Source organism: Perca flavescens, chromosome 5, assembly GCF_004354835.1.
Source record: "Perca flavescens isolate YP-PL-M2 chromosome 5, PFLA_1.0, whole genome shotgun sequence".
Taxonomy (NCBI): Eukaryota; Metazoa; Chordata; class Actinopteri; order Perciformes; family Percidae; genus Perca; species Perca flavescens.
In genome coordinates, this window is record NC_041335.1 from 34,397,913 (window position 1) to 34,413,981 (window position 16,069).

Below are 16,069 nucleotides of genomic sequence, written 5' to 3' on the forward strand. Positions count from 1 at the left end.
ACCTGCATGTTCTGTGCTGGGCTGATGCCGCTGGAGCCGTCAGACAGCATTACAGCACACACGGAGATGAGAAGGGTATGTATGGACTTGTCTAACTCTGGGGGTTACAGTGAATAAGCTAAATTCCCAATAAGTTAGCGTGTTCCTTTAAGGGGTCCTTGGCTTAAAAAGACCTCTGCTTTAGACAATATAGATATCATAGTGTGTTAGCTGCAGTACATTCACTCCAATAAATTCAATCTTCACTCATTACTGTCCATCATGTCCGATAAAGGCTCTGTCTATAAACATCTTATTCAGCCTTTAGAGGAGCTCACAAAATGAAAGAGAGGCACACAGGGACACAAGTAACATTTTTATTTTGCAGCTGCTTTTAATCCCAGGGCGGTTGGATCGGGGGAAGCTTGTGTGTCAAATAAGGAGACTGTCAAACAGGAGCCTCGGGCTCCCTTTTCTATAAACAACACATGAAAGCATCCCCTCTCCCATTCTTCCCCTGCTCTTTATCATCCCCTCCAAATATCTGTCCTTTATCTCAGTCTGTCTCCCTCTCCCAGTCCCTCCAGCAGCATCTCTCTCTCCTTCCTGACTCTTTCAGGCTTTTGGTTTTGGCAGCTCTGTCGCTGCCGTCACAAGTGCTGCAGTTGGCACCAAGGCGCCAAGCTGTTTGTCAGCTACTTTTTCTCTTTACCTCTAAAATGTTATTGTAACTCTCAACCAACAGCGTCAGCCCAAACTCTCCCATTACAATCCATTCTGTCTTTGCAGTTTCTCCTCCGCATCCTCTCAGTTGTGTCATACGGGAGGAGATCATGGTCTACGTGTGTAGAGCAAAGCAAACAGGCTGACAGATGGACAGTCCCAGCGACGCACAGCAGAGATAAGAGGATTGGGCCCACTTGTTGTTGTTGTGGTTGTTGGCGTTGCCACAAGTCTTAATGCAGCTACAGCTCACTTTAAGCTCCACTGCATGGCGTAGATGAGGGGCTGATGGTGGAGAAATGTGAACATGCATGTTCATGTAAGACAACAGGAGTTACTGAGTGAACATAATGACGGAATTGTGGAGGAAATTAAATATAGAATATCGCTCAAAGTTCAGAGTCCAGCTTGTCCTCTAACACTCTGTAGCTCAACTTGTGGACTGTAGATGGACACATTTGAATTATGTCTACATCTCAAGTCCATGTCCTACATGATCAGCAGACCCAAACAGAATCTGCGGAGTGGTTTTTGTTTTCAGCAGCGATCCAGAATGAATTGTTTTTTAAATTGTTTAAAATCTGCGGGAAAATCTACAGAAATTCTTCAGACAATTCGGCTGAATTCTGCGCCTGCAGATTCCGTGTGGCTCTGACGATCAGGCTGCAGTCAGCAGGTACTTCTGTTTAGCCTTCTTCTTCTCCGGCATTGCTGTGAAAACTGGCACTTTGTCTTGGTGTGATGGCACCTTGCAGGCCTTGTAGAGGATGACGAACAAGATGAGGATGAGGACGCCCACCGCAGAGTTACAAGCGATGGCCATAATGGCCCACACAGACATGCCCATCCTCAGATCATGCTCCATGGTGCTGGACTGGACTGCAGCCTCCAGTGTCATTATTATTATTATTATTATTATTATTATTATTGTGATGCATCACATCACACCTCAGAGGTGGGTCTGAGGTCTGCAACTGGTGCCACGTTAGTCACTTCCACTCTACAGATTCTCCCTGAAAAGACAGAAAATGCATCACATGAGCTTATTTTACCAGTGCATGCGCACACACACACACACACACACACACACACACACACACACACACACACACACACACACACACACACACACACACACACACACACACACACACACACACACACACACATTGGCATAGTTAACCTGCCTGTCACATGGGCCTGAGTCCACTAGTAAGGTCAGCTCAGAAAAGATTACTTTAGCCCTAGATAGCTACATATTGAACAACCTACGTATGTCCAGTATAGAGCTGCAAAGAATTATCGGAGGAGGTCGGGGCGGGTGGGTCTTGAAACACAGGGCATTCAACACAAGACTTTCACCCAGGAAACGTGTTTGTGCGCCTGTGTTTTCGTGCCTAACTTTATCAGTTTTTGTCAGCTAAACTCAACTGTAACAGCCTCTGAAACAACGGCCACCTCACAGTGCTCTGTACCATAGCCATAGTAACCTTTTGTCGGCTAAGTTTAACTGTAAAGGCCGCTAAACTTAACTGTCGTGTGATTGGTCATTACATGAATCCTTCATTTTGTAGATACTTTTCGTACAACAGCATACCAACTCGTTCATGAGAATGTGTTGGCTCATTAAATAATTGGCAACTATTTCGATAATAGTTTCAAGCTCCTTACATGTGAATATTTTCGAGTTTCTTCTCTCCTCTGTGACAGTAAACTGAATACCTTTGAGTTGTGGACAAAACCAAGACATTTGAGGAGGACATCTTGGACTTTGGGAAACACTAATCAACATTTTTCACAATTTTCTGACATTTTATAAGCCAAACAACTAATCGACAATGAAAATAATCGCTAGTTGCAGGCCTTTTCCAGTATCTACATGAGGTTTTTATATTCTTAAGATGTTTTTTGAGAGGCATTAAGAGCATTCTAATATATTTCTAATAAATCTACACAATGGAGTGTAATCATATTTTCTCTGCAATACAAGAAAACAAGAAAAGTGTCAGAGAAAAAAATCATTGTAGGGACTTTGTTACGGTATGTATAATAATCTGTGAATCATAGGAGAAGAAAGTGCCTTTCGGCTACAGAGCTGTGTTGAAACATCCTTTTTTAGTCTTGTTTCCTTTTTCACAGGCAGAGAGCAATGAAGGTATTAAACTGATAAAGAAGGCGCCAGGAAGCACTTTTTCTCGCTGAATTATTTTTGAATGAGCTTCAGCATTAATGTGTTTGTCAGGAGGAACGTGTGGGAATAGAGTTGCCAGTTTTGGGGCTGATATTGAATGGGTCAGTGAGGTGTACTGGCGTGTGTATGTGTGTGATAGAGACTGACAGAGAGGAGGAGAAGTCAGTTCAAGCACTAGTTGGAGGGTGTGAATATTTCCCCTCTCAAAGTTTAACAGATGAAAACTCGAGCTCATCTCCTCGCTTCTCCCTTCCCTCTAATGCATTTCTAATGAGACAACACATTTCCTCCTCTCTCCAACTGAGGGCAATACTGCAACAGTCCAAGCTTGCTTTTGAGAACTCATTTCAAAGTTATCCTTCCCTTTACAGGCGTTTTATGACCATAAAGAAGGATAGCTTCAATCAGAGTAGTTGGCAGTGATGCATTTGATCTGCTCTCCAATGCATGAAGTTGCTTTCTATTTTGTACCAGATGGATTCCTCTCAGGCTGGTGGTGGCATGGAATGAACCCTCATATTCTCTAACTGTGATTACTTTCAATAAAACCGCCCTAACTGGTTTTGCAAAAGATTTCCAAAAACATCACGAGGAACTTTTTTTCCGAAGAAGTCAGGTGACACATCCAGTTTACGATTTCAATTAGAGCAAAAGTGAAGAATGTGAAGGCTATTAGATGACAGGGAGGAGTCTGCATGTGTGTGTGTGTGTTTGTGTGTGTGTGTGTGTGTGTGTGTGTTCGAGAGAGTGTCAGCAATGTATTGGAACATAGGGCTGTTTTGCATATACACATATTGACTTCAAACAATCAGTGGTGCATGTAACAAGAAAACACACAGCAGTCCAGTTTGTTCATTATTACCAATTATAGCACATTTCCATAACTCATACTTCCCAAAGTAGGTGACCGTGGTTCATGTTTTAATAATTACAAGGATAATCTGTTCTAATGTGCAAGATAAATACATTTCCACTGAATACAAGATAGCCCTGTTTCAGCTGGTGACAACACTGGAGATAAGCAATATTATGCAAAGAGGATGGTTTTCCTTTGCTCATGTGGATTCTGACAAATTTGAAGAGGCCCAATCACGCAACACAGCATTCGTAAAATAATGTGTCAGTAGGTCAGTTGACTTTCCTGAAGCTTGAGTGATTAAAAGTGTGTTTTGACGGATTCAAAGGTCAGAAGAGCACTTAACTGACACCCCGCACACAAATAAACACACGCACTTATTGCACAGATAACAGTCTGTTGTGTAATGGCTCCGTGGCCGTAGCAGGAACTGGTTACTCGTTTGGTTGATACTGGTGTCATGCAACAGCAAAATACTTGTGCTTGTGCTTGTGAATGGTGCCATTGACCGACATAAAGGCTTTTTGTACAAATAATCTAATGTAAATGCATGCAAATATGCACCAAAGTGTGTGTGTGTGCGTGTGTGTGTGTTTGTTCCTTGCTCTTGCAGGACGTGTCATGTCTGATCACTGCCTTTCATGTTAATAAAGACACTCACGCACCTCCATTTTACTCTGTCAAAACCTGTTAGGGTGTGTGTCTTTGTGAGATTCTTGCAAATGTGAGAGAGTAAACAGCGCAAGATTAAAAAAAAAGGGAGATCAAAGATGCAAATATGCACCACAGACTGTGTGCTACATGAGCAGCCAAGTGGGATCTGCATGCAGCGATACAACCACATTCTGTGGACTTGTGCATGCAGTGACCACATGGAAAACTGGCTTGTGCATAATGCATCTCCTTACAGTGGACTCTCAGAATGAGTGACCTCCTGTCTCATGTGACTGAACAGCCTCCCTTCCTCCCCGAGAACACAAGCTCCATGGCCAACAACTTCACTATGATGTGTGGAGCTGACACTAATGATAACATAATTGAGCAGAGCCAAACAATTTTGAAACGCACTAAAGACTTTTTCAATTGTCTTTATAACAAAGACAATTGATCAAAATGTATTGTCTATAGAAAACATGCAATAACGTCATTTTCAAAAAAATACTTTTGACTTTAGATAAGGTGAGGAAAACTCCCAACATGCAATTTGTTTATATTGCAACACGTTGCTTGCTGTTTGTACTTGCAGCATCACTTCAAGCACAAAAACATTTCACGCACCAGCCTACCTAGTGTAGTTGTCCCCTGTGTCCCCTGTGTGTCCGCTGTCCACGCCTATGGAGGCTACTTTTGGGTCCTCGGCTCCGCGCGCGCTTCAGCTGCAAAACGCGTTCAAAAATGAACACTGATCTTGAGCAAATTGTTTGTGAGGCGGGAAACTTTTGCATCGAAGTTAAGTAGGTCACCAGAATGTGCCCGTGCCCGACCGTTTGGCAATGTGGCTTGGCAGTGCGCGCGCGCACGCACACACCCTGTGGGCAGTCAGCACCGGACTATTAATGAAGTTAAGCTGGAGGAGTCCCGGCCGGTTCCCCGTGACTGCTGACAGGCGCAGGGCGACAGAGCGGACATGCTGCTGTCAGTGGGGCTGCTCGTCATCCCCTCCTCCCTACCCCTCCCCTTCCCCCTCCCTCTCTCTCCCCCCACCCCCCTCTCTCTTGCTCTCCCTTTCTCTCTCTCCCTCTCTTGCTCTCCCTTTCTCTCTCTCTCTCTCTTGCTCTCCCTCTCTGTCTCTCCCTCTCACTCCCTCTCTCTCTCTGTCTCTCCCTCTTTCTCTCTGAGTCCATCTATAGTTACAACTGAGCTATTTATACAAAGACACTCTTGGAACATCCCATCAAGGGCTTTTCCTCTGACACCTCTGAAGATCCCACAGTCAACACTGTTGCAGCCTATACAAAAGCCCGTTGCAACAAACAAAGGAAGAATGAAAAGAAAGAAGAAAAGAAAAAGAGAGACGCACCTATACTTACAATCATATGCTTCTGTCTTTGATCCTTGTAGATATATATGGCGAATTGTGAAATTATTGTGCAGAAAACCACCCATTTCAAAACTACACAGCATCATGGGTATCTTGGCCTGAACACAGGTGGAGTTGCAGTGAACTTCAAACGCATTCTTCTTCCCAAGAAGTTGCATGAAGCTGAATAGCAGCTGCACAAACTTAAAGTTTGTTGCCTCCTCTTTCCCTCATTGCTGTTCAGCACGACAGGGTGTCCCTGGGGAATTTTGCTCGGCTCTCTCTGTCTCCCTCTCTTTGTTTGTGTGTGTGTGTGTGTGTGTGTGTGTGTCTAAGTGGAGCACCCTGACCCACAAAGTTCAGGCAGAGACAAAGCATTCTTTTGAGGCCTCATTTTCATCCTCACCACTGGCTTCAGAAAAAAAAAAAAAAAGTTTTGCAGGAAAAGCAGACCCAGAGAGCAACAGTTTAGTCAAAGTGCTGTACTGATGCACATATTAGCAACATTTCAAGAAGTACAGTGTTTAAATTAAATACGAATGTGACTGACAATGTAATAAGTGCCAGATGATGCAGTAGTGTGATAAAAAGTAATTAAATGCAGCTCTAAATGAGCCAAAAACGTAATCAATCCAGAAATACTGGATCACAGCAGATTGCCTGTCTGTGAAATCTTTATTAATACCAGTGATTATAGTGTAATAACTTAAGTTATTGCATTCTTTTTAGTTATTACATTATCAGTCAGTGTAATAATTTCAGCCCCAGTGTGCCATGACTTAGTCAGGTACGACACAAGTTTTAATTACATTTTTAACTTTTAAGTTATTTCATGATTTTCAAAAAGAATACTAAGCGCACGCAGTATTGAATCCCTTTATATTGATGCAGGGTTACATCATTGGTACTGTGCACTGTAATACAAACAAAAACAAAGTGCTTGGCTTCTTTTTATGGATGCTCTTCAAATGTAGACAGGCAATATCTGTGGCTACCTCCATTTATTCATCCAAATCAGACTGAATTATCCAGGGATCCACAGCCTTCACGAGAGCTCAGATTGGATAGTTATCACTGATCACAGGCTGATACTCCGGAGAAAGCTTCTTCAGAAGAGTGATTCATCGTATCAGAGAAATGCACTCAAATATAGACGGGGGAATCACGGACACACAGCAACACTTCCTTTGTCTCCCTCAGTCTGCTCTTAGTAATACACACACACACACACACACACACATTACTTGCTCTTGCAGGACGTGTCATGTCTGATCACTGCCTCTCATGTCAATGAAGACCCTCAAACACCTCCATTACTCTGTCAAAACCTCTGGGTGTGTTTGGCGTCGTGACAATCTTGCAAATGTGACAGAGAAAAGCGCGTAAGATAAAAAAAAAAAGTGAGAGGTAATTTCTTTTCTTTCTTAATCCCCCCCCTCTCTCATACTAATGTGTGTGTGTGTGTGTGTGTGTGTGGGGGGATGGGGGAATGGGGAGTGACAGAAGTGTTAATCTCAATTTTACCATTCTAAGTCTTCTTCGTTTTCAGAGCGCTATTATCATGAGGAAAGATAGACTCCCTGGTATTATGGTTTTCATAAAGCCCTCCTGTTGAGAGGGCACGGGGACAAACCAGGTCAGTTTCAAGCTGGGATATTAAATTAATATTTCATATAAAGGGTCTATTTTGTGTTCACCGTTGACTCTAACCATCCGATATGCAACTTGGTGCTATTTGACATGTTGGAGATGGACTACGTTGTCTGAATCACCTGCTTTATGGTTTATGTTTGCTCTGTATCACGTCTGTCTGTTGGTGCTGTTTTTGCAGGCAGAAACATTGGTCATTCTGCACAGCATCTGTGTTCAGAAAAGCTGTCGCAACCAATTTCCTATCATGAGTGTATGATGACACCTGCAGGACACTTGTTGACATTGTTTCCATTTTCAGCCGCACTCAAAGGAAGGCACAGAGCCAGTTAATGTGGCTTAATAAAGTGTAGGATTCATTCACTAGTCATCTGGATGTGAGTTTATCAGATGTGAGAGTCTGCTAAATCTTGTGGGTATCCAAACACACACACATACACACAAGATAAATGCAGCTTGCCTTTTTATTGAGATTTCATTGTCTTTAGTTGCTCATCATGACCTGAAAACACAAAGAATCAGTCATTAGCTATAAAAAAAAAAAATTGGAAACATGGAAACAGCATTTACTGCGACTGGAGGTGCTTCTGCGCAACAGAGTTCAAATGTGCTTGTGTTTCTCCCTCACCTCGTCGATCCAGTCGTTGAAAGCGGAGACTCTGGTGAAGACAGTGGGTTTCTTCTTATAGTTGCAGCCAAGGCCAGAGACGAAGCTGGCAATGCCATGGACCTCCCAGGTACCCTCGGTGTTCTTACAGTTTAGAGGGCCACCAGAGTCGCCCTGGACACACAGAGAGAGAGAAGGAGAGAGAGAGAGAGAGAGAGAGAGAGAGAGAGAGTGAGAGAGAGAGAGAGAGAGAGAGAGAGAGAGCGAGGAGGGGATGTTTTATTCATTTGGTGGAGCCACTCGGAGACTGGCAAGGCCCAACTGTGACAATCAGAATCAAAATCATTGTTTCACCAAGTATAAGTGGGACTGAAGGAACGTTTGTCATGTTCCTTGGCAGCTCGACAACACAGGAGTGTAATGTAATGCCATAAGACTTTAGAACTCTTTTTTTAAAGATTAATTTGTTGCCACAGGGGAGAGAGGGGGAATTGCATGCAGCAAAGGGCTGCAGGTCGGAACTGAACCCGCGGCCGCTGCTGTGAGGACATGTATGTGGGCGCACGTTCTACCAGGTGAGCTAGCCAGGCGTACGACTTTTGAGCTCTGGAGGTCTGAGCTCATCACTTGTCACTTTACCTCACGTTACTATTCCTTTAAACCGTCTCTTTATCTTTATACACTTTACTTTATTAAGCATGAAATTGTTACAACATTCCTTGTTACATCCAGTCTTATTCATTGCAAAACTGTCTACGCATGTTTATTTATTATATAATTCTACTACTTCATTCATATTTTATTTGTTATATTTTATCCCTATATCTTAATTTTAGCTATTTTATTTATTATTTTGTCTTAGATTTAGATTTAGCTTTTAATTGAGTTTTGTGTTATTTTAAAGGTGCAATATGTAATATTGTGTGTAATACTGGCAGCTAGCGGTTAAAATAGTTACTGCACTACCAATTCAAAATACTGGAGAGTCGTCTCCCGCCCCCTCCTGCCCAGACTCGAAGTTCACGGGGGTTGCCAGGCTGAGACCGCAGCATTCACAACAATGTAGCTGGATGCTTTTCTCACATAGCCAGACATTACTCCACAGCACAGCAGAGTAGCTAACGTTAGATGCTAGTCTCACATAGCCAGACATTACTCCACAGCACAGCCGAGTAGCTAACGTTAGATGCTAGTCTCACATAGCCAGACATTACTCCACAGCACAGCCGAGTAGTAGTAGTAGTAGATGCTGGCTATATTGACAGTCATAAAAGCCCGTGCTCACGTGGAGCTCTGTAACCAACTAACAGACACACTTTTTCGGCTTAAAATTACAGTATGAACCGCTAAAAACACAACAACCTCAATGTCCTCTCCACACGCCAGTCAGGCACACTTCCTCGGCTTAGAATTACAATACGAAACGCTAAAAATACCACCACCTTGCCGACGGAACACACTTCATCACTTAGAATTACGGCAACAATCGCTAAACGCACTGCAAACTCATAGTCCCCTCTTTCCGATTTACAGCCCCCCTCTCGTGGCTTAAAATAACTCACCATTGTCGGCTCGAGCCGCTGAACTACACGTTGTAAACAGCCATGGGCTGCTTCCTCCGGTAACGTTAGCAGGGTTAGCATGGCGGCGTTAGCCAGGACCAGTCGGGATCACTTTACTGGCTATGTCTCAATTGTTTTTGCGAGTAACCAACTCGGTTACTCTAGCTATATAATTCAATGTGAGTACACAAATGTTGAAATGACAAAAAATGCCCATCCGTGGAGCTAATGCTTACCGGTTCAGGAGAAAATAAGCCAACTCTGCGTCCTTTTGGGCTCTAAGCTGTCTCCATCTTTCAAATACATCTCCAATATTTACCAGGGGGTTGTTACGTCTCTGGTCACGCAACTGTTAGAAACATGCTGTTTTCTTTTTTTTATGTCATGTAGAATCTATCTCCGTTGATCCTGTTCTTTTGTTTGCTGCTTTCATGGCTGTACTAACGTTACAGCTGTAGCGTGCTGGGTTTACGTTTTTACAGGTATATCTGGCAACCCGGCCTGCCTGTCAAACTGGGCCGTTGATAACAACACACAGATCAAAACATAAACATAAATTCCGTCATGGAATGTAAATTTCAAAAAGAAAAAATACTGAAATTAGCATTGTTGTCAGAAAAGATAGTATTTCAGTTTAACATGTTTCCTTAATATCTGATGAGGCATTGGTGTCATTTTTGGATTTATTACAGTACAAATATTACATATTGGACCTTTAACTTATATAATGTGCATTGTTGGAGGTGCCTGAGGCTGAAGATTTTCACTGCCAAGGACTACTTCTGTTATTGTTGTGCACAATGTGACAAATAAAGAACCTTGAACCTTAAAGGAGAATTCCGGTCGATTTCAACACGTAGCTCTGTTGCTTGTAAATTTGGAGTGCTGTCAGTAGCGATAAAAATGAAAACAATCGGTGTTGCCTACATCGTGTTATCCTCCTGCTACAGTTTGCACCCAGGAGGCTGAAACAGGGGCCAGTTTTAAACGTGCTTTTAGCCTCTTAACATGTTCGAAATGGCATTACAAGTGCCTACCCATGTGAAGTGATTCCTTCGGTGTGAACACAATGAATCTGACTGCAGTAGATGTGAAAGAAATGCATAAATGTGCTAATTCAGCTTTGTTTAGTTCCTGTGTTGAGACGGCAAGACTTAGGGACCGTCTACAAACTACAACACCGAAAAGAGATACAACAAAAATATTTATTAATTTAATGATTAAATAAGGTAGTGTCTCCAAACTTACCTCAATTATAACTTGTCACCTATTTTTGAAAATATTTTTTATTAAGCAATCGTCTTGCCGTCTCAACACAGGAACTAAACAAAGCTGAATTAGCACAACTTTTATGCATTTCTTTCACATCTTCTGCAGACAGATTCACTGTGTTCACTCCGAAGGAATCACTTCACATGGGTAGGCACTTGTATTGACATTTCGAACATGTTAAGAGGCTAAAAGCATGTTTAAAACTTGCCCTGTTTCAGCCTCCTGGGTGCAAACTGTAGCAGGAGGATAACACGGTGTAGGCAGCACCGATTGTTTTCGTTTTTCTCGCTACTGACAGCACTCCAAATTTACAAGCAACAGAGCTACGTGTTGAAATCGACCGGAATTCTCCTTTAATGACAAAAAAGAACACACTTTGAACACACTCAATGCATTCAAATTCAAATTTTCTTCACATTGACATAATTAAGTACGGTACTACCAAAGCAGGATCAACAAGCTTTACAATGTTGTTTTTTTCTAGAACAAAATAGAAATAGGTGAAAACACACAAGTGAAAACTATGTTCTCTCTCCTCATGCACATACAAACACACAGAGAGTTCAAACTTACGTTGCATCCAGCCACGATTCCATCCCCACCGGCGCACACCATGGTGGTCCTGAGAGCAACACCCCACCAGTCAGACTGGGAGCAGGTGGCATGGTCGGCCACAGGCATCAAGGCCTGCTGCAGCTTATCAGCTATGGGACCTCCGGCTAAAACACACAAGCAGACTCTATTACCATCATCCCCATACACTAAGTCTCTGTCAAATCTGCCTTCCAGCATTTCCCCAAGCGCCAAAATGCACAGTTCAATCCAAATTTTCAATTTAGGACTTATCCTCCCCCAGAAAAAGTTTCAGCCAAAATCTCATGCTTATGATATTCTTTCCAACTTTGGAAGTTTCCCTAGTTAAAACCCCGATCATGCACGCTCTCACAGCTGATTATAAATCTAAACATAGGCTTTATCGACCACCGTTTAGGGGATTGCTCCGGTGCCGCCGGAAGATCCGCTGGTTGTCCCTCAGTTTTGGCCGGATGTCCCTCACCTTCCTTTTTCTTTGTGTTGGCATTCTAAACTCCGACTAAAACAACGTTTGAGCGAGCACGTTCCACCAAAACAAGTCCCTTCCTGCGGCTATTTTGCAGAGGCACCGTTATTGCTTTCGGCCCATAGAGCCGCCCAGGTGATTGGTTTAAAGAAATGTCAATAAACCAGAGCACGCTACTTTCAAATCTAGCTTTTCAACATGACCAACCCTGCTTTTAAGACATTTAAGAGATGCTAAACTGAAGAAAAAAAAAAACAATGTCAAACACAGCCCAGCCCTCCACCCAGAGTGACTTACTGGACAGCCTGCCCCAGCCAGTGATGTAGCAGGGGTAGAGGTTGGACAGCACAGTGCCAGCAGCAGGGATACATGCCAGCTGCACATGGTCGCTCAAAGTCACAGACTCTGACAGCTTGATCAGGGCGATATCATTTCTGCAAGAAAGACAGAAAATGACGGAGGGAGGTGGTCTACTGACGGGAAATTTACAATCTTCGTCCCGAGCCAAAAAGGGTTATCATGTACGTATATATGTATATATAGAAATGAATCCACTCAGTGGCTTATCATCCATCTCTATAATTCCCCATTGTGGAAAAAGTCTAGCTGCATACTTGAGTACACTAATATGGTCAAAGAGGTCCACTCTTATTCATGTTGTCTTATACTTTTTTTTAAATTGAAATATGAGATGCATGAAGATGGAGAACTTCTTGTTAAAACTGTGCTGGACCGAAGTGAATACATGGAATTTTGAGCCTCAGCCCACTTTTTCCTAGCCTGGGAAAACCCTGACGAATGTCGGGCAAATTTGAGATTTGTCTGGCCAAGAGCCCGTTCAAGCCCATTTCCAATTTTTCCAAATCGAGGCACCAATCACAACCGTGATGATGACGATAGCGCAGCAACGGCAGCAACCCGTTGATGCCGCTGTCGCTGCTACGTCACCCGGATCGTTGGTCTGATTGGTTGAAGGACTATCCAATTGCGCCCAGAGGCATTTGAGCCGCGTCCGTTGGTCACGCCCCTTTGGAAATGGGCTGTGAATGAACCTTGCCCAGACCCACTCTCAGTTACAACTGAGAAAGGTCTGGTGTCAACCAGGCTAACTTTTTCCACCTCGACCTAGAACAGATGAGATTATGATGCGGTGTATAGGCTACTGTATGTCTCTCTGCTAGTCTTACCCAAAGGCCACAAAGATCGGGTTCCATCTCTCATGGACAATTATCTTCTCAGGCAGGATGGCCTTGGAGCCAGCCTCTTCCTCCACCAGGTTGTTTTTGCCCACAAACACCCTGTAGGAGAACTTGGAGCTGGGGGGTAGAGGAGAGTGGGGTGGGGGGGAAACAGACTGTTGAGGTCCATGCTAATCCTGACAGAAGATTTAATGCACAATTGAAGGATGTGATGAGCTCAAATTGACGATTAGTTGATGTGGCGAGATAATATAGAGGATTTAAACCGGGCTGGGGTCCAGATGACTGAACTTTTTAGAATGTAATTTGAGTTTCAAACCTTTGGAGTTCATCACTTGCCTGATCCTAATTTCTATTAGGGTCTGTAAAGTTTGGCGTCTTCGCCGAAGATAAGAAGGTAGAATTTGTTCTCAACAATTTGGTGCTGTTAGAAAAAACATTTTATACATAAAAGTAGATATTTTAAGACTAAACCTTCCCTGAACCTTTGGAAAAATGAGCTAAATCACCTGTGTAAGTCATTGAAACAGGTTAAAGACAAACAAGTTGTTTAGCAAAGTGTCTTTCTTTGACGAGGACCCAGCTGGGGCCAGTTACAGACTGTTGGCAGCATTTTAATGTAATGTAGAGCCCATTAGTTTATCTGTAATAACAGAATCATGCACGGAATTGTGAAACTGGGAATTAAAAAAAAGTTATAAGAAAGATTCCATGGGGCTCTACGTTAAGTCAGTGCTAAAAGCTAACTGGAGATATGAAAATATGACTATATCTAAAATTTCAACCGAGGCGTCTTACTGTACCTGTAGTTTATAAAAACATCTTAAAAATACATTAATAAAATAATTCCCAGTGGCTTAGGCCTGGTGGGGGGAAACTTAGGCCAGGTGGGTCAACAGGTTTGCAATACACTGGGGGAAACCCTGGCCTCGTTTGTGTGTATGTCTGTATTCTTAATAAAGAAATGGGGAAAAAAAATGTCTATTAGGGTTAGGGTTAAGGGTGCAGAATTAAGAACGTAGTATGTTGCAGAATAAGTACAGTTCTTGTAGTGGTGGGCATTGGTTGTTGTGTTTTAGTGTTTGTGTGTTCCTCGGTTCGTACTTGATGCAGTGAGCAGCAGTCATGACCCAGTTGGCAGCAATCAGAGTTCCACCACAAGTGTGCCTCCACTCACCATTCTTCTCATACTGTAGAGAGATCTGGAGACGAAAAAGGATAACATAAAAGATGCAGTATAGAGGCGGATTGCAGATGTTATAGACGGGTGGCATATATCGATACAATGATCCACGATCCAATATTATCGATGCAAAGTGAAGGTATCGATACATATCATCTGTGAAATGCCCCTTTATTTTAGATTCCTTCATATTTATTCTTTTTCATGAAAAGAATAGTTTTTTTTATATTTTATATTTATTTTGATATAAATGTAACTGATTGTGTTAAATAGGCATATGACATCTTCTCATATCGATTGCAGGCCCCTGAAATACATCAAAATTGTATCGTGACAGACTTTAAAGCATCAGCAAATTTCACATTGTTATCCAAAGAATCATTGCAAAATTGAATCGTGATACAACTTGTGATTTATAGCTCTGATTTGCTGACTTAATTAAAAAGCAACCATTTAATTGCAGAATTCTCAATAACCGCTGGGTCTGGGATCTAATAAGCAGATGCCGGACCCACTGGGTTTGCCGGTGAAGATAAAAACATTGACAGATGTAAGCGTATTAGCATACCTGCCAGGGCCAGCTGTGGGGCTTGGCATCTACTCCGTTGACCACGCGGGTAGTCAGGGGCTCAATGGGTGGGGTGCCGCACCCAAGGGCTGGACCAGGACGACAAAGACATGAGTGTGATGGATATGAGATAGAGAGTGTCCATGAGTAGGAGAACAATGACATTTGATTCTTCCATCCGGCAACAAACTGCATCAACGCTCTGAAGAAAGCTTTGTGCCAAAACGCGTCATTTATCATTTATTGTGATGTGAGCCTAATTAAACAAGTGAAATGACAGAATTTTATATTTTATTATAATTTAATAATTTTATTGTTTTAGTGTTTATACGTGTTTTAACGTCTTATAATTTCTAAGATGAATACTGTATATATATATATATATATATATATATATATATATATATATATATATTATGAGTTATTGTTTTAACGTTTTTTTATAAAGATGACAAATGTTATATATATATATATATATATATATATATTTTTTTTTTTCTTTTTTTTTCATTTGTCTTGGTGTGCATCAGTCTCTAAATCCATTTTTTAAAATCTATTATTCCTTTTTCTTGTTTGGTGTTTTCCAAGCACTTTGAATTGCATTTGTGTTGAAAGGTGCTGTACGAATAAAGCTTGATTGATTGATTGATTTTGTCCTCCTTTACTTGGGAACTTGAGATGTGCTACACTTTCTTCACTTTTTAAGCATGCCTATTGGATTTGGGGTTTAGCACTCAGAGAATCTCCATTGTTGAAGCGTAACCTCCTTTTTCAACTCAAACTGCATCATTTTTCTTTTCAATAAAGAGTTACACAATGCTAGCTTCTTGTGTGGTAATATGCAGGCATGCACACCCACGCAAACCAACTCGCAGAAACAGTTACATACAGAATTAAAGAATGCCAGATGTTCTTACCGCTAGCAATGAGCACTGAGGCCAGCACAATGGGGATCATGTTGATTGATTCTTCTGCTGAGGGACAGCAGGGCACACACTCTCTTTTAAACTTTCCACCACAGGCAACACTCGCTCTGAATGTGGCAACACACACTCCTATTGGTTTGTCATGGCCTTCAGGGATGCAGATGGACCAATGGCAATGAGGGTCAGTGGACTGGGTGGCCGATGAGACACACAGGTGTGTTTTCTGGAACATTTCCCATGACCTTCATGTGGAGCTACAGCACATGCTTCGTT

The 16,069-nt window shown here is 42.3% G+C and overlaps 1 protein-coding gene and 1 long non-coding RNA gene across 2 annotated transcripts; both read right to left on the bottom strand.

Moving 5' to 3' along the window:
- Positions 1-342: 342 nt before the first annotated feature.
- On the bottom strand, positions 343-5,395 carry LOC114556033 (uncharacterized). The gene is made up of 2 exons (XR_003692624.1): positions 5,036-5,395; positions 343-1,715 (listed from the first exon to the last, which is right to left on the bottom strand). It is a non-coding gene; the product is annotated as an uncharacterized LOC114556033 (long non-coding RNA).
- Positions 5,396-7,865: 2,470 nt separating this feature from the next.
- ela3l (elastase 3 like) lies at positions 7,866-15,854 on the bottom strand. Its single transcript, XM_028578201.1, has 8 exons — positions 15,788-15,854; positions 14,871-14,959; positions 14,224-14,321; positions 13,108-13,236; positions 12,218-12,354; positions 11,434-11,579; positions 8,048-8,200; positions 7,866-7,921 (listed from the first exon to the last, which is right to left on the bottom strand). The coding sequence occupies exons 1-8, from the start codon at positions 15,825-15,827 to the stop codon at positions 7,904-7,906; spliced, it is 810 nt and encodes a 269-aa protein (XP_028434002.1). The 5' UTR covers positions 15,828-15,854; the 3' UTR covers positions 7,866-7,903.
- Positions 15,855-16,069: the final 215 nt, after the last annotated feature.